This window comes from Bufo gargarizans, chromosome 2 (assembly GCF_014858855.1).
Source record: "Bufo gargarizans isolate SCDJY-AF-19 chromosome 2, ASM1485885v1, whole genome shotgun sequence".
Classification (NCBI taxonomy): Eukaryota; Metazoa; Chordata; class Amphibia; order Anura; family Bufonidae; genus Bufo; species Bufo gargarizans.
The window spans coordinates 481055305-481074739 of record NC_058081.1 but is presented as its reverse complement, the minus strand read 5'-3'; the positions used below and the strand labels follow the sequence as shown (position 1 = coordinate 481074739).

The 19435-nt window shown below is 45.7% G+C and overlaps 1 protein-coding gene across 3 annotated transcripts in view; it reads right to left on the bottom strand.

Moving 5' to 3' along the window:
- Positions 1-1561, bottom strand: part of TCOF1 (treacle ribosome biogenesis factor 1) — a 156541-nt gene extending 154980 nt beyond the window's left edge. For all 3 annotated transcript variants that reach the window (XM_044281130.1, XM_044281131.1, XM_044281132.1), the window contains exon 1: positions 1413-1561. In XM_044281130.1, coding sequence (XP_044137065.1) covers positions 1413-1517 — 105 coding nt within the window. In that variant the 5' untranslated portion in view covers positions 1518-1561. The remainder of the gene's footprint in view (positions 1-1412) is intronic.
- Positions 1562-19435: the final 17874 nt, after the last annotated feature.

The following is a 19435-nucleotide window of genomic DNA, read 5'->3' as shown; positions in this document are numbered from 1 at the left end:
TGCCCGCCACTCTGATTCTGAAGATCTAGCCTTGAAGAGGTGTCCTATCTTGACGTTTCCATGGCAAGATGGAACTAAGCGCTGACCCCACGTGGCCAGGCTCAATGAACACGACCATATCCGTTTTTGTGGTCCACAGCAGAGCCGCAAAATACAGGTAGTCTGTGTGCCGTTCGCATTTCATTTCTCGACCCACTATTTTTAATAGTTCCATGGTCCGCATTTCATGCATCTGTATGTCCATTCCCTGAAAAGATAGACTGTGTCCTCTACTTTTCAGCAGAATGCAAACTGTGGATACATTGAAGTCAATGGGTCTGCAAAAAAATGCAATGCAGACTGGATCTGTGGATATGATCATGTGCATGGGGCCTGACTCAAGCGTCACAGAAGCAGCATAGCTCGGTTTTCTGCACTATTTGCAAAGGGAGTTACAGAAAAAAAAATAAAAAAGCAGAGCACCAGCCCGCTTGGCAGGTTCCATAAACTCGGCCACCCGGTGTCGCATCTCGCCATGGAAACTGCAAGATGGGACATCCCTTTAAAGGGAACCTGTCACGGGGATTTTGTGTATAGAGCTGAGGACATGGTTTGCTAGATGGCCACTAGCACATCCGCAATATCCAGTCCCCGTAGCTCTGTGTGCTTTTATTGTGTAAAAAAAACGATTTGATACATATGCAAATTAACCTGAGATGAGTCCTGTCCCTGACTCATCTCACATACAGGACTCATCTCAGGTTAATTTGCATATGTATCAAATCGTCTTTTTACACAATAAAAGCACACAGAGCTACGGGGACTGGGTATTGTGGATGTGCTAGCTGCGATCTAGCAGCCCATGTCCTCAGCTCTATACACAAAATCCCAGTGACAGGTTTCCTTTAAGTATAGGTCATCACTAAGTAAATCCCTCTAAGCCAATCTGACAAGACACAAGCAGCCTTCACATCTGCGACAATGCGATCCGACCTAGAATGCCAGGAATCGGCCCGGCATAAACTGCAGCGGTTTGCGTCAGGCCAATTCTCACCATTTTTGCCCAGTATGCTTAATGGGGCCAACAGACATTGCTTTTGCATCTGGCAGTGGCGGATCCGGAGAATTCTAGCCGTTCTCTGCTGTAATCCGCCGCAGATGTGAAAGGAGCCTTGGTGACCTGGAGAGATCAGAAGATGGACACAATAGAGCAGATCATGACAACAATACAGCAACTGTCATTGTAAAAACCCTGGCTATGGGTTGCATGCACCTATAAAGAGATATATATATATATATATATATATATATATATATATAAAAACACTTGCTGTGGGGGGAAAAAAAAACTACAAAAATCTGCTCAGGTCACGTGATCTCAACCAGGCAGCCTTCGTGTCCGTGCCCTAATAGCACAGAGATGTCAGCGTTACCTCTCCGCTCTCTATCTGCAGCTCTCTAGCTGTCTTGCCGTAGCCATTCTGCAGGAGATGCTGGTAAATGAGAGCCAGGAGCTCGCTGCTGCGGGTCACCCTCATGATGCACGCAGTGACGGCTCAGACTCTGCAGTGCACAGCACACGTCCGCCACTACCAAGTACCATGTGCTTCCTGTATTACCACTTCCGGGTAGGGCATTATGGGACGAGCACGGCTTATTTACGTCTTTTTTTTTTTGTCTTTTTGGAGGAACGTTATGCAAATGAACAAAATTAAACATGAATAAACAGCTTTATAGCCGCTCTGAGATCTACGGCTTGCGTTGCCCATAGCAACCAATGGGATTTCCGCTTTCATTTTTATAGACAGGTTGGAATAGAGTTACGGAAGGTGACACGGGTCGATTACAATTTTTCGCGTTTATCCTCCCTTCAGTGTGGGTGTGTGTATGTATATATATATATATATATATATATATATATATATATATATATATATTTATATATTGTAGAGGAAAGAAGGACATAATAATAATTACCTTTTAAAGTATTTTTTATTTCAGTGAAATGCAATTTTCTGTTATAGTTATGTTGTAAAGACGTCCTATGTTATGGGTGTAATTTTTAGTATACCTGATGAGAAAATAAACCTGAGTGGCAAACATATATGAATACTGATAATATTATACCTAACCCCCTTCTTTGCTCTTCTTTCACAAATTACAATTTAGACTTCTCTTTTCATAATACTTTAATTTTTTTTTTTATTAAAAGGCTTCTATCAGCAGATTTGTACCTATGAAACTTGCTGACCTGTTACATGTGCAACTGAAGGCATCTGTGTTGGTCCTGTGTTCATATGTGCCCGCATTGCTGAGAAACAATTATGTTTTGTTATATGCAAATGAGCCTCTAGGAGCAACGGGGGCGTTGCCGTTACTCCTAGTGGATCAGCTCTCTCTGCAACTGTCACGTCCTCTACACTTTTTTTTGACAAGATCAGGCAGTGTAAGGGCTCTTTCACACGAGCTTGACTGTCTTTCACGCAGCGGATGCCACGCACGGCACATCCGCTCGCGTGAAAGAGCCCTAAAAGTCATCACGTCTGGCCCTGTCCATGACAGTGGAGACTGCTTCCATGACCTCAGTGTTGGGGGGAAGGGCTACTCGCTAATCACATAAAATAATGCTGTGCGTCTGCTGTTTAAAACCTGGCAATGTATGGTAGGTGTCGCCTCTTTCACACTTGCGTTGTCCGGATCCGGCGTTTACTCCACTTGCCGGAATTACTCGCCGGATCCGGAAAAACGCAAGTGAACTGAAAGCATTTGAAGACGGATCCGTCTTAAAAATGCTTTCAGTGTTACTATGGCAGCCAGGACGCTGTTAAAGTTCTGGTTGCCATAGTAGTAGTGGGGAGCAGGGGAGCGGTATACTTACAGTCCGTGCGGCTCCCGGGGCGCTCCAGAATGACGTCAGAGCGCCCCATGCGCATGGATGACGTGCCATGCGACCACGTGATCCATGCGCTTGGGGCGCCCTGACGTCACTCTAGAGCGCCCCGGGAGCCGCACGGACGGTAAGTATACTGCTCCCCACTACACTTTACCATGGCTGCCAGGACTTTAGCGTCCCGGCAGCCATGGTAACCATTCAGAAAAAGCTAAACGTCGGATCCGGCAATGCGCCAAAACGACGTTTAGCTTAAGGCCGGATCCGGATCAATGCCTTTCAATGGGCATTAATTCCGGATCCGGCCTTGCGGCAAGTGTTCAGGATTTTTGGCCGGAGCAAAAAGCGCAGCATGCTGCGGTATTTTCTCCGGACAAAAAACGTTCCGTTCTGGAACTGAAGACATCCTGATGCACCCTGAATGGATTTCTCTCCATTCAGAATGCATTAGGATAAAACTGATCAGGATTCTTCTGGCATAGAGCCCCGACGATGGAACTCTATGCCAGAAGAAAAGAACGCAGGTGTGAAAGAGCCCTTATAGGGTTAAGGTGTCATGGCTGCATGGTGTTTCTTGGCCAACAACAACAAAAGGCACTTTCATCTGCATTCATTCCACACTTTACATTACAATGGCACACTGTGTGATTTGGAAAAAAAAAGGGTATATCAGATGCTTTTTCTAAAAACAAGTTGACAGGTTACTTTTAAGCTCCATTCACACGTCCGCAATTTCGTTCCGCCAAATAATTGCGGACCCATTCATTTCTATAGGGCAGCACAATGTGCTGCCCGGATCAGGGATTGCGGACCCGCACTTCCGGGTCCGCAATTCCGTTCCCCAAAAAATAGAACATGTTCTATTCTTGTCTGCAATTGTTCTATTAAGTGTCAGTGATGTGCGGTCTGCAAAATGCGGAATGCACATCGCCGATGTCCGTGTTTTGCGGATCCACGGGTCCACAAAACACACACGGACGTGTGAAAGGACCCTTAGGCCTCATGCACACGACAGTATTTTTGCACGGTCCGCAAAAACGGGGTCCGTAGGTCCGTGATCCGTGACCGTTTTTTTCGTCCGTGGGTCTTCCTTGATTTTTGGAGGATCCACGGACATGAAAAAAAAGTCGTTTTGGTGTCCACCTGCCCGTGCGGAGCCAAACGGATCCGTCCTGAATTACAATGCAAGTCAATGGGGACGGATCCGTTTGACATTGACACAATATGGTGCAATTGCAAACGGATCCGTCCCCATTGACTTTCAATGTAAAGTCAGGAGTCTCAGACGGATCCGCTCATATAATGCAGACGGTGGCTCCGTTCAGTACGGATCCGTCTGCATTATATTGTTAAAATATTTCTAAGTGTGAAAATAGCCTCAGACGGATCCGTCCAGACTTTCAATGTAAAGTCAATGGGGGGCGGATCCGTTTGAAGATTGAGCCATATTGTGTCATCTTCAAACGGATCCGTCCCCATTGACTTACATTGTAAGTCTGGACGGATCCGCACGCCTCCGCACGGCCAGGCGGACACCCGAACGCTGCAAGCAGCGTTCAGGTGTCCGCCTGCTGAGCGGAGCAGAGGCTGAACGCTGCCAGACTGATGCATTCTGAGCGGATCCGCGTCCACTCAGAATGCATTAGGGCTGGACGGAAGCATTCGGGTCCGCTTGTGAGCCCCTTCAAACGGAGCTCACAAGTGGACACCCGAACATTTTAACTTGAAGCGTTCCCATCACCATGGGAACGCCTCTATGTTAGAATATACTGTCGGATATGAGCTAGATCGTGAAACTCAGATCCGACAGTATATTCTAACACAGAGGCGTTCCCATGGTGATGGGGACGCTTCAGGTTAGAATATACTGAAAAACTGTGTACATGACTGCCCCCTGCTGCCCCCCCCCCTGTTTTTAACTCATTGGTGGCCAGTGCGGCCGCCCCCCCTCCCTCCCCTGTAGTTAACTCATTGGTGTCCAGTGGGCCCCCCCTCCCTCCCCTGTAGTTAACTCATTGGTGTCCAGTGGGCCCCCCCTCCCTCCCCTGTAGTTAACTCATTGGTGTCCAGTGGGCCCCCCCTCCCTCCGCTGTAGATAACTAATTGGTGGCCAGTGGGCCCCCCCTCCCTCCGCTGTAGATAACTCATTGGTGGCCAGTGGGCCCCCCTCCCTCCCCTGTAGTTAACTCATTGGTGTCCAGTGGGCCCCCCTCCCTCCGCTGTAGATAACTCATTGGTGGCCAGTGGGCCCTCTGCCCTCCCTCCCCCTCCTAATTAAAATCGCCCTTTCATTGGTGGCAGTGGAGATTACCGATCGGAGTCCCAGTGTAATCGCTGGGGCTCCGATCGGTAACCATGGCAACCGGGGCGCTACTGCAGTCCCGGTTGCCATGGTTACTTAGCAATTTGTAGAAGCTTCATACTTACCTGCGAGCAGCGATGTCTGTGACCGGCCGGGAGCTCCTCCTACTGGTAAGTGACAGGTCTGTGCTATAGGCAATGCGCCGCACAGACCTTTCACTTACCAGTAGAAGGAGCTCCCGGCCGGTCACAGACATCACAGCTCGCAGGTAAGTATGAAGCTTCTACAAATTGCTAAGCAACCATGGCAACCGGGACTGCAGTAGCGTCCCGGTTGCCATGGTTACCGATTGGAGCCCCAGCGATTACACTGGGACTCCGATCGGTACTCTCCACTGCCACCAATGATAGGGGGGGCGATTTTAATTAGGAGGGGGAGGGAGGGGAGAGGGCCCACTGGCCACCAACGAGTTATCTACAGCGGAGGAAGGGGGCGCCCACTGGACACCAATGAGTTAACTACAGGGGAGGGAGGGGGGGCCCACTGGACACCAATGAGTTAACTACAGGGGAGGGAGGGGGGGCCCACTAGGACACCAATGAGTTAACTACAGGGGAGGGAGGGGGGCCCACTGGACACCAATGAGTTAACTACAGGGGAGGGAGGGGGGGCCCACTGGACACCAATGAGTTAACTACAGGGGAGGGAGGGGGGGCGGCTGCACTGGCCACTAATGAGTTAAAAACAGGGGGGGGGCAGTCATGTACACAGTTTTTCAGTATATTCTAACCTGAAGCGTCCCCATCACCATGGGAACGCCTCTGTGTTAGAATATACTGTCGGATCAGAGTTTCACGATCTAGCTCATATCCGACAGTATATTCTAACATAGAGGCGTTCCCATGGTGATGGGAACGCTTCAAGTTAAAATGTTCGGGTGTCCACTTGTGAGCTCCGTTTGAAGGGGCTCACAAGCGGACCCGAATGCTTCCGTCCAGCCCCAATGCATTCTGAGTGGACGCGGATCCGCTCAGAATGCATCAGTCTGGCAGCGTTCAGCCTCCGCTCCGCTCAGCAGGCGGACACCTGAACGCTGCTTGCAGCGTTCGGGTGTCCGCCTGGCCGTGCGGAGGCGTGCGGATCCGTCCAGACTTTCAATGTAAGTCAATGGGGACGGATCCGTTTGAAGATGACACACTATGGCTCAATCTTCAAACGGATCCGTCCCCCATTGACTTTACATTGAAAGTCTGGACGGATCCGTCTGAGGCTATTTTCACGCTTAGAAATATTTTAACAATATAATGCAGACGGATCCGTACTGAACGGAGACACCGTCTGCATTATATGAGCGGATCTGTCTGAGACTCCTGACTTTACATTGAAAGTCAATGGGGACGGATCAGTTTGCAATTGCACCATATTGTGTCAATGTCAAACTGATCCGTCCCCATTGACTTGCATTGTAATTCAGGACGGATCCGTTTGGCTCCGCATGGGCAGGCGGACACCAAAACGACATTTTTTTCATGTCTGTGGATCCTCCAAAAATCAAGGAAGACCCACGGACGAAAAAACGGTCACGGATCACGGACCTACGGACCCCGTTTTTGCGGACCGTGAAAAAATACTGTTGTGTGCATGAGGCCTTAAACGCAGACAGAATAGCAGTATTGGCTCTTTCATTTGGTACAGATTTTTTTGCAGCTCCATGTCTCCATACATTGCCAGCTGTGGGAGATGAGGTGTAACGCTGGGGCTACACAAAGTCGTTTTGTAGCACTTTGATTGAATTTAACTGTCGGGTGACAACTGCAATGCACAAGATTGTAGAAAAGTGTGTTCCACTTGCTGGCCATAAATCTCTTTCCTCAGAAAGTGGTGTATACAGCTAACAGGAAACTTCAGGCCAGTTCTAGATGTTCTGCTGCTCCTGGCTGTGGTTCTGCTCATTAGGCCTCCTGCACACGACCATTGTGTGCACCCGTGGCCGTTGTGCCGTTTTCCGTTTTTTTTGCGGACCCATTGACTTTCAATGGGTCCGTGGAAAAATCGGAAACTGCACCGTTTGGCAGCCGCATCCGTGAGCCGTGTTTCCTGGCCGTGAAAAAAATATGACCTGTCCTATTTTTTTCACGGCCAACGGTTCACGGGCCCATTCAAGTCAATGGGTCCGCGAAAATCACGGATGCACACAAGATTGTCATCCGTGTCCGTGATCCGTGTCCGTGATCCGTGTCCGTTTTTTCCTATCATTTCAATGGCAAACTTGACTTAGATTTTTTTTTCATTTTTCATGTCCGTGGATCCTCCAAAAATCACGGAAGACCCACGGAAGAAAAAACGGGCACGGATCACGGACCTACGGACCCTGTTTTTGCGGACCGTGTAAAAAAACGTTTGTGTGCAGGAGGCCTTACTCTGTGACCTTCTCTTTGTGAGATGTTCACAAGGTACAAATGTCTGTCACACACGGCGTACTTCGTGCCTCCGTCCCTGTCTCCCCTGCATTGTTTCTCCCATGTCCTACATGCCTCCTTGACCAGCATCTATGAGCATCTGGTAGCTTGCTGTTGTGGCTCTCTTGCAGAGTCCCTTGCTTTGTGCAGTCTCTCTTGAATGTGCGTGCTCCAGCTAATGCCTATCTGGTTCAAAGTTCTTTAGGGCCTTTCCACCAATGATATTGACTTCTCTGCCATGTGTTCCGACTTTCTGCCTGTCTACTGATGGATCAAGACTGCCAGCCACCATGTTTTTCATTGAGAACATACTCTGCCTGCCTATGATTTCCTATTGCCAACATGCTACCGTGTTCTTGGTGTCATCTGTCCAGCCTCACATAAGCTGTTCCTAATGAAAACTATTCCTGGTGTTGCAGTCTGGTGATTTCATTCAGAACTGTCAAGTTCACTGTAGAGGGGTTAAAGGTTGAATACCATGAGATCCTATAGATTCCACTTCTGCATTTAGTGGACCTACTCTACCTGTCTGCGACAAAGGCTTCTACATAAGTCAATAACCAAGGATGGTCAGGGCAGGCAAATGCTGCTATTTATACCAAGTGCTCCTCTCTGATTGGTGGAAATCCACATCCACTTCCTGACTTTATTATTACCTCATGGGTGATTCTGCTTGATTCTTTTGGACAGGGCTGCTTTCTGATTGGTGGGAATTTAAATTAGCCTCATAAATATTTATATTTGGTTCTCTTGAGCAGTGCTGCTTGCAGATCGGTGGCAATTAAAGTCAGAAATAAGTTCACCTGATTACCCTTTTCATTCCAATGCTTGTAACATCCCTGTGCTTGCAGATATCACTACTATATACTTACCTTCGGAAATGTTCATACTCCCCACTAGGGCTTCCCACTTATAGGTGAAGCTTATGCTAGCCATGCCCCTTTTCTGCCTAGGACAGCCCAAATTTGCTAAGACTGTCTGTGAAAATTAGGGACAGACACTGCAAATTTGGGACTGTTGGCAACTATGCATCTGTACTGTATATAGTAGGACAATTTGGGATTACTGGCATTGTCCCTCTGTCCAGGTATGCTATACTTCTGTCCAAGTAAAGTGATTCATCATAGTTCATTGGCCACTGCAGCCGGGAAGAAATTTATGTACATACAGTGCTGCCCATAGTTATTCATACCCCTGGCAAATTCTGACTTAAAGTTACTTTTATTCAACCAGCAAGTAATTTTTTGACGGGAAATTACATAGCTGTCTCCCAAAAGATAATAAGACGATGTACAAGAGGCATTATTGTGGTGGAAAAAAACAAAACATTTTTCAGCTTTTATTTACATTTGAGCAAGAAGTGTCCAGTCCAAAATTATTCATACCCTTCACAAACTGTCACAGTCTGTGGGAAAATCAAAAGTTCTATGCCATTCCAAATAGTCCAAGCTGTTCTAAAGCATCCTAATTACCCTGATTAATTGGGAACAGCTGTTTTAATTAACTCAACAGGTGAAAAGCAGCAGCTCGCTGCAGTTGGTTTGTGACAGTCATGGCTAAGACAAAGGAGCTCAGTGAGGACCTGCGGCTGCGCATTGTGGCTGTTCACACGTCAGGAAAGGGCTACAAGGCCGTTTCTAAATGTTTTGAAATTCCAGTGGCTACAGTGCAAAGTATTATAAAAAAAAATACAAGCTGTTCCTCACTGAGGAAAATCTCAGAGGACGTGGTCGGAAGCCAAAAGTGACACCTGTGCTGGCCAGGAGGATAGTTAGAGAGGTGAAAAAGGATCACCACCAAGGCCATCCTGGTGAATCTGGGATCTGCTGGTGGCAATGTCTCAAGGCCGACAATTAAACGGACACTGTACACTGCTGGGTTCCACGGATGCAGACCAAGGAGGACGCCACTTCTTCAGATAGGGCACACAGAAGCTCGCTTGGCCTTTGCAAAAGCTCATCTGTACAAAGAAGAAGATTTCTGGTCTTCTGTGTTATGGTCAGATGAAACACAAATTGAATTGTTTGGTCACAATGATGTTTCCTTCATTTGGCATAAAAAAGGAGAAACCTTCAACCCAAAGAACACCATCCCCACTGTCAAACATGGTGGTGGGAACCTAATGCTTTGGGGGTGTTTTTCAGCCAATGGACCAGGGAACCTAATCACAATAAACGGCACCATGAAAAAAGAGCAATACATGAGGATTCTCAACGACAACATGCAGTCTGCAGAGAAACTTGGCCTTGGGCACCAGTGGACATTTCAGCATAACAATGACCCAAAACACACAGTAAAAGTGGTGAAATGGTTAGCAGACAACAACATTAACATTTTGGAGTGGCCCAGCCAGTGTCCACAATTGAGAATCTGTGGAGGGAGCTAAAGATCAGGGTGATGGCAAGAAGACCCTCCAACCTGAAAGATTTGGAGCTCATTGCTAAAGATGAATGGGCAAAAATACCTGTGGAGACATGCAAAAAGCTGGTCTGCCAATATAGGAAGCGTTTGATTGCTGTAATAGCCAATAAAGGCTTTTCTATTGATTATTGAGAAGGGTATGAATCATTTTGGACTGGACGCTTTTTACTCAAATGTAAATAAAAGCTGAGAAATGTTTTTTTTTTCCACAATAATGCCTCTTGTACATCGTCTTATTATCTTTTGGGAGACACCTACCGTATTTTTCGCTTTATAAGACGTACCTGATAATAAGAAGCACCTAGGTTTTTGAGGAGGAAAATAAGAAAAAAATATTTTGAACCAAAAGCTGTGCTTTTGGTAGGTTTTGAACTAATGGTGGTCTGTGGATGCCGCACTGTTATGAGGGATCTGTGGATGACGCACTGTTATGGGAGGATCTGTGGATGACGCACTGTTATGGGAGGATCTGTGGATGACGCACTGTTATGGGATGATCTGTGGATGACGCACTGTTATGGGAGGATCTGTGGATGACGCACTGTTATGGGAGGATCTGTGGATGACGCACTGTTATGGAAGGATCTGTGGATGATGCACTGTTATGGGAGGATCTGTGGATGACGCACTGTTATGGGAGGATCTGTGGATGACGCACTGTTATGGGAGGATCTGTGGATTACACTGATGGAGGATCTGTGGATTACACTGATGGGGGATCTGTGGATGACATTTATAGGGCTCTGTGGATGACACTTATGTCATCCATAGATCCCCATAAGTGTAATCTACAGATCCCCCATCAGATGCATCAGTGTGGAGGGAGGAGGCGGAGACACTCATGGCGGGTCCCGGTGCAGTGATTCTACTCTAATACACCGGGCCCCGCAGCTGTTAAGTACATTCAATCCGAATGGGTCCGCAATTACTGTACTGTACTTACTGTAGTACCTTATGTATAGCATTAAGACAGCGCAGACCTACAGCTCCCTCGGTCATGCGCCGCCTGCCCCAGCTCCCTCCTCATGCGCCGCCTGCCCGCTTATCTCACTTTATGAATGAACAGGCAGGCGGGGCAGGTGGCGCATGAGGAGGGAGCTGGGGCAGGCGGCGCATGACCGAGGGAGCTGCCGGTCTGCGCCGTATTAATGCTATACATAAGGTACTACAGTAAGTACAGTACAGTAATTGCGGACACATTCGGATTGAATGTACTTAACAGCTGCGGGGCCTGGTGTATTAGAGTAGAGTCACTGCACCGGGCCCCACCATGAGTGTCCCCGCCTCCTCCCTCCACACTGATACTTCGCTGGCCACGCTGTGCAGCATAGCGGCCAGCGAAGTATCCGCTTTATAAGACGCACGGCCATTTTCCCCCCACTTTTGGGGGGAAAAAAGTGTGTCTTATAAAGCGAAAAATACGGTATGTCATTTCCCGTCAAAAAATTACTTGCTTGTTGAATAAAAGTAACTTTAAGTAAAAATTTGCCAGGGGTATGAATAATTATGGGCAGCACTGTATCAGCATAGAAACAGAACGTTACAGAGGAAAACAGATTCCTGTGATAGCCCTGTATCTAAAAACCCTGATCAAGACAAGGTGAATGGGTCTCCTCCCTCCAGGATCTGGGGCACATGGCATAGCAGCATTTTCCTACCTATCTACATATATGCTTTTGTGGCTGGCTGGGGGCACCATGATTGACAGGGGCACTCTGACTGTAATTGTGAGCATTGTAACAGAAATCGAGGGCATTATAGGGATGAGCGAATCAACTCCACAGTATTAGAATGTATTGGCTCTGATGAGCCAAAGTTATTACTTCGCGAAGTCTTGCGAGACTTCGCATAATAACTTCAGACATTGATTTATACTGTAAAAAACAATTTCCCGAACTTGGGTTCAGTTTCAAGGTACCACTTGGAACCGAACCCGAGTTCGGTAAATGGTTATTTATAGTATAAATCAATTTCTGAAGTTATTATGCAAAGTCTTGCGAGACTTCGCGAAGTAATAACTTTGGCTCATCAGAGCCAATACATGGAGGCAAATGGCACCCTTAACCCTGCTATAACTTAACACTAAAAATAAACACAAAATAACTTATTTGGAATAAAATGGCCACAATGCTTTATTAAGGGTAACACCATAACAAATAATGTAATAAATAATTAACCCCTTAACCCCGCCATTTTTTGCAAATCTGACCAGTGTCATTTTATGTGTGAATAACTTTAAAATGCTTTGACTTATCCAGGCCATTCTGGGATTGTTTTTTTGTCACATATTGTACTTCATGACACTGGTAAAATGGAGTCAAAAAAATTAATTTTTATTTTTTATAAAAAAAATACCAAATTTACAAAAAATTTGGAAAAATTAGCAAATTTCCAAGTTTCAATTTCTCTACTTCTATAATACATAGTAATACCTCCAAAAATAGCTATCAATTTACATTCCCCATATGTCTACTTCATATTTGGATCATTTTGGGAATGCTATTTTATTTTTTGGGGACGTTACAAGGCTTAGAAGTTTAGAAGCAAATCTTGAAACTTTTCAGAAAATTTCTAAAACCCACTTTTTCAGGACCAGTTCAGGTCTGAAGTCACTTTGTGAGGCTTACATAATAGAAAACAACCAAAAATGACCCCATTTTACAAACTACACCACTCGAGGTATTCAAAACTGGTTTTACAAACTTTGTTAACCATTTAGGTGTTCCACAAGAATTAATGGAAAATAGAGATAACATTTCAAAATTTTACTTTTTTGGCAGATTTTCCATTTTAATAATTTTTTTCCAGTTACAAAGCAAGGGTTAACAGCCAAACAAAACCTAAAGGGAGTCTGTCATCAGCATTTCACGTTTGTAACCCTTTTCATAGCTTTCTAGCATGCTTACAGTTAATAAAAACGTTACCTTTAGCATCAATCCTGGACTTGGGCGGAGGAAAGGAAGGGGCGGGGGGAAGCAAAGAAAAGGCTGAGCTAGCAGGGCACCTACGAGGGTAACGCCTCCCCTGGGCACTTGCGAGCCCTCTTTTGCATATGTTACAAAGATTTTTTTTGACGGTTTTATAAGTCCAGGATTGATGCTAAAGGTAACGTTTTTATTAACTGTAAGCATGCTAGAAAGCTATGGGAAGGGTTACAAACGTGAAATGCTGATGACAGACTCCCCTTAATATTTAAGGCTCTGATTCTGTTGTTTACAGAAACACCCCATATGTGGTCGTAAACTGCTGTACGGGCACACGGCAGGGCGCAGAAGGAATGGAATGCCATACCGTTTTTGGAAGGCAGATTTTGCTGGACTGTTTTTTTTACACCATGTCCCATTTGAAGCCCGCCTGATGCACCCCTAGAGTGGAAACTCCAAAAAAGTGACCCCATTTTAGAAACTGACAGGTTATATCATCTGACAGGTTAGATCATGTGGTATTTTTATTGAGCAGGTTGTCACGAACTCGACAATACCAAATATGACTACTTTTTTTGTTGTTTGTTTCAGTTTTACATAACAAAGCATTTTTTTTTTAAATGATTCTTTAGTGTCTCCACATTCTGAAAGCCATAGTTTTATTTATTTTTTGGGCAACTGTCTTGTGTAGGGGCTAATTTTTTTCAGGATGAGATGACAGTTTGATTGGCACTATTTTGGGGTGTGTATGACTTTTTGATCGCTTGCTATTACACTTTTTGTGTTTGTTTTTACACTTTTTGGTTTTTATATTTTTTTTAATGGTATTCACCTGAGGGGTTAGGTAACTTTTACACAATGATTGCATTTTTGAAACAAAAAAAATAATGTTTTAGTGTCTCCATAGTCTGAGAGCCATCGTTTCTTCAGTTTTTTGGCGATTTTCTTAGGTAGGGTATGGTTTTTGCGGGATGAGATGATGGTTTGCTTGGCATTATTTTGGGATGCGTATGACATTTTGATCGCTTGCTATTACACTTTTTATTTAAATGTATTTACGTTATTCACCTGAGGGGTTAGGTCATGTGATATTTTTATAGAGCAGGTTATTACGGACACGGCAATACCTAATATGTATACTTTTTTCATGTAAGTTTTACACAATAACAGCTTTTTAAAAAAAAAAAAATTATATTTTAGTGTCTCAATATTCTGAGCCATAGTTTTTATATTTTTTAGGCGATTGTCTTAGGTAGGGGCTCATTTTTTGCAGGATAAGGTGACGGTTAGATTGGTACTATTTTGGTGGGCATATGCCTTTTTGCTGTTGTACTTTTAGTGATGTAAGGTGACAATTTTTAAAATTTTTACCACAGTTGTTATTTTTTACGATGTTCATCTGAGGGGTTAGGTCATGTGATACGTTTATAGAGCTGGTCGATACGGATGCAGCAATACCTAATATGTCTAATTTGGGGGGAAAACCTTATTTTTTCAACTTTTTTTTTCACTTTATTTTTTGTTTCACTTTGGGACTTCAACTTTTGGGGGTCTAATACTTCTGTATTGAATGTATTGGCTGTATGAGCAATACAGCCAATGAGTATTATTCATACAGCTTCCTGCCTGTGAGATCCAGGGGGCTGGATCTCACAGGCTCTTCACCAGAAGGCAGCCCAGATGCCTAAGGAAGGCATCGGGCTGCCTTCCATGCCATTGGGTCCCCATTACAGCAGTACGGGGACCCACCAAAATCCGCACCAAACGCAAGTGTGAAAGTAGACTTGGAATGGCCAGAATAATCTACCCTGTTCAGTATTTCTTGGAAGAAGCCATCAAGACGGGTCTTCCCAAGTTTCTGGCTTTATCACCACAAGATGCACCAGACTTTGGCTCAGTTTCGTCAGATGGACACCAAAGCGTTACAAGCAGCATTTTGGTGTTCGTATCCAAAGCGGAATGGAGGCGGAACGGAGCCAAACTGAGCCAACTGATGCATTCTGAGTGGCTCCTCATCCATTCAGAATGCATTAAGGGTAAAACTGATCCGTTTGGACCGCTTGTGAGATCTACGGATCTCACAAATGGAAATCAAAATACCAGTGTGAAAGTAGCCTAACTCTGGTCAGGAAGTACACTTTCACATTCTTTGAGTTCAGGGGAGGTGGCCTCCTCAAGAGACCGGGGAGCAATATTTCTAGCTCTTCATTTAGGACATGCTCAAGAATCAGTCAGTGGTGGAGCAAACAGAAATGATCTCCACTATGTGCTACATCAACGATTGACACAGCACTTGGTCTGCTTCACGGTACAGTCAAATTCTGATTTGGACAGTGGAATGTCAAACCGCAGACAGCAATCCACATTCAGGGTACTCTGAATGTTCAGGTGGATCTGTTAAACAGGTCACAGTTGAAGTTTCAACGACTGTATTTTTAAACAGATTGTGCGCAGATGGGGTACACCCATTTAGATATAATGGTGACAGCTTCCAATACAAAACGCATGACGTTCTGCTCTCTGAATCCAGCGGATCAACCAGAAAGAATAGATGGCCTTCTGTCTTTCAGTTAGGAAGGAATTTTTCATCCAAATTTAAATTTTTTTTATTAAGTAATTTTTTATTAGCATTTTTTAAAATTACAAACGTAAGGCCCCAACCCCCACATACCCTCCCCCCACAAACCATCAATGTGATGCACTCCATCTTCCATAGTTACATCAGTACAATCGCATAAAAATTACACAGGCACAAGCCCCATCCCTACAACAATCCCACAAAGTCTTAAAAGACAGTTTGTGATCTTATAATCGAAGTTGGACTATACATCTGTTATCGGCCATAACCTCCTCACATTACATATCGTAAAAGCATTCCATGTCTTCAGTGAGAAATCGCCAATCACCGAGCAATCTAAGTACAATGATCGATAAAGCCCTCACACTAATCCCAGACGGTATCTCTGAAGTTCCCTGGACGCCAACCCAGGGGCATCAATCCAAGGAGTCCAGAGCTTTTCAAATTTGGCCATGGCACCCCTCTTTCTATAGACCCCTCGTTCCAAGTTAAGTAACCAATTACTCTTAGCTACAAATTCGGTTTTACTAGGACTACCCTCATCCAGCCAATGTTGAGCAATCAGCTTACGAGCCATATACAACATTCTGGCCACTGCTATTTTCCTGGGCTCAGTGATTAGCAAGTCCTCCACATACCCCAATACACAGACAAATGGCGTCACATCCAGCGTAACTTCATACAGAGAGTTAATGAGATGCAGCACTGCGCGCCAAAAACCCTCCAGGGCCGAGCACGACCACAGCATGTGCAGCATACCTGCATCCTCCCCGCATCGCGGGCATTTGGAGTCCAACCGAAGTCCAATATTAAACAGGAACTGAGGAGTTCTATAAACCCTATGAATTAGATATAGGTGCGACAGCCTATGGGCCTCGCTGAGAGAGAGCTGCGGAATCTTCTCCAATATCGCCTGCCACTGGGTTTCCTCTAACGGCCCCATCTCCGCTTCCCATTTTGTCCTACTATTTATCGGGTGGTCTTGCAAAAATAGATCCAACAAGGCCTGATAGAGCAAAGAGATAACTCCAGAGGAGGAATCCCTCTTCTCTATAAACGCAATAATCTTGTTTTGAAGTACCGTGCTCAACATACCGCCGTCCTGGTCAGCCCGGAAGGCATGGCGCAAATGCAAATACCTATAGAAATCGGAGGACGGCAATCCAGTTTCCGTCTGAAGTTGCTCATAAGATTTAAGACCAGTATTATCAATAAGTTGGTGAATTCTAATAATGCCTCTGTTACGCCAACCCCCCATTCCCTGCAAAGAACCGAAATTAGGCAACCACAGGGTGTCCCATATAGAAGTATACTGCGTTACGCCCTTAATGCTCTGCATGCCGCTCACTTTCCACCATATTTTATGCAAGAGGCGCAGTGTAGGAAACACCACACCCGACAGCTTCAGCTTTTCTGCTTCTAACGCCTCATAGAGATTTGATACCACCAAAAAGTCTCTCAGTAGCCTATGTTGAGTATCTCCCTCTCCCCTTTCCCAGCCCCTCATATGCTGTAGTTGGGAAGCTAGGAAATACACCCACGGGTTTGGAAGAGCCAATCCCCCATCAGTTTTACCTCTCTGCAGTATTTCCAGCCGTAGTCGAGCTGAACCCCCCCCTCCATATAAGCTCCCTAAACAGTCTATTAATTGAGTGAAAAAATCTGAGCGGTAACCATATGGGGGAATTATGTAGTAGGTAAAGCAGCTGCGGCATCCAGATCATCTTGATAAGATTAATCCGTCCTACTACTGACAGCGGCAGCTTAGACCAGACAAGAAGTTTTTGTTTGAATCTGCCCATGAGGGGAGACAAATTTAGTTTCTCATAATCAGTAAGCTTCCTAGACACCACCACCCCCAGATACTTGAATTCACTCAACACCTGTAATCCTGACTGAGCATAATCCGCAGAGTGATCTACACGATCTATAGGAAGGAGGGATGATTTACTCCAATTGATAACCAGGCCAGAGTACCGCCCAAAAGTGCCAATCACATCCATAACTACTTAAGGGATTCTCTAGCCTCAGCCAAGAACAGTAAGGCATCGTCCGCATACAATGCTATTTTCTCCTGAAACCTGCCCCGCTTCAACCCAATGATGTCAGCATGACTCCGAATCATAGCCGCCAATGGCTCTATAGCCAGGGCAAATAGCAACGGAGATAGGGGGCAACCCTGCCTAGTTCCCCTATAAAGCCGAAACCCTTCTGATAAACATCCATTCACCCGTACTCGAGCTGTAGGCCCACCATATAACAACCGTACCCACGCTATAAAGTTATCTCCCAACCCAAACCTCTCCAGTACCTCCCACAAGTACTCCCACTCTATACTATCGGATGCCTTAGCGGCATCTAAGTAACAAATGACTCTATCCCCCGGGTTATCTACCGGAATCTGCATATTAAGATAAAGGCGTCGGATGTTAATCGCTGTAGATCTGTTCGGTAAAAATCCTGACTGATCCATATGCACAATGGAAGAGATAACTTTAGAAAGGCGTAGAGCCAGCACCTTGGCCAATATCTTTATATCTGTGGGTAACAATGAGATTGGCCGGTAGGAATCTGGAAGAAGTGGATTCTTCCCAGGTTTGGGAAGAACCACAATCATAGCCTCTTGCATTGATGCAGGAAGCGACCCAGTCTCTGAGGCCTCCTGGTAAACCTGCAGCAGCTGGGGTAATAAGATGTCTCCAAACTTCTTATAAATTTCCACCGACAGCCCATCAGTACCTGGGGACTTATTTGCCATAGAGGCCACCGCCTCCTCGATTTCCAGCAATTCTGACAACTTAGGCAGGGATACCCCCCTGCAAATACAATGAGATATCTTCCATATTATAATCTAGACGCGATCGGTACAAATCAGCATAAAAAGCACGGAACACCAACACTATGGCCTGGCTATCCACTATTTCCCTTCCGTCCTCCCCCTGCAAAGCTGTAACATATGCTGACGCCGACTGCGCCCTAGCCACAGTAGCCAGTAGGTGGCCCGCCTTTCATCCCTCATCATAATACTTCTGTCGCTGAAAAGATTGTTTTGTACGTGCAAGCTCCACAACGTGCGAGTTATATGCGTCCTGTGCCTCCTTCCAGACGGATAGAGATAACTGATCACCCTTTTCAACATACTGCGCCTCCGTCACCCCCACCCGATCCCTCAAAAACTCTCCAAATTGTCTACTTTTAAGTTTGGCCCTACTAATCCCTTGAATAAGCGTACCCCTTAGGCAGGCCTTCATGGCATCCCACACCATCCCGCCTGCAGCTGAGCCTACATTTAAGGTAAAATATTCCTGTATAGTGGAGCTGACATGGGGACAATCAATCACCTGCAGCCAAAAAGAGTTAAATGTCCACAATCGCTGAGAGATCGGAACCGCGGGCGCGGTGGCCAATCGCAAAAGCAGAGGGGAATGGTCAGACAAAGCCCTAGCCAGATATTTCACCTCCTCCACCTGCTTACACACCAACTCAGATCCCAGCGCCAGATCAATGCGTGACAAGGCCTCATGTGATCTGGTATAGCAAGAAAACTGACGCACCTAGGGGTGACGGACACGCCACAAATCTATCAGGGCCACTTCCTCCAGCAATCTACCAAAGGATGAAACAGGACCCTCAGCGTCCACCTGCGTCCCCCCATGTCTATCCCAGTAGGGGTGTATAGTGTTATTGAAGTCCCCCACCATAATAACTGGAATGTCAGGGTTACAAATAATAAATGTCAGGGCGCCTCTCAACGCCACACTACTGTAAGGTGGAGGTATATATATTGACACCAGCAGGTACTCCTGCGTGTAGATAGTGCAGTGTATACATACAAAGCATCCGTCAGGGTCGACACTGGACGACTGAACCTGGAAAGGGATT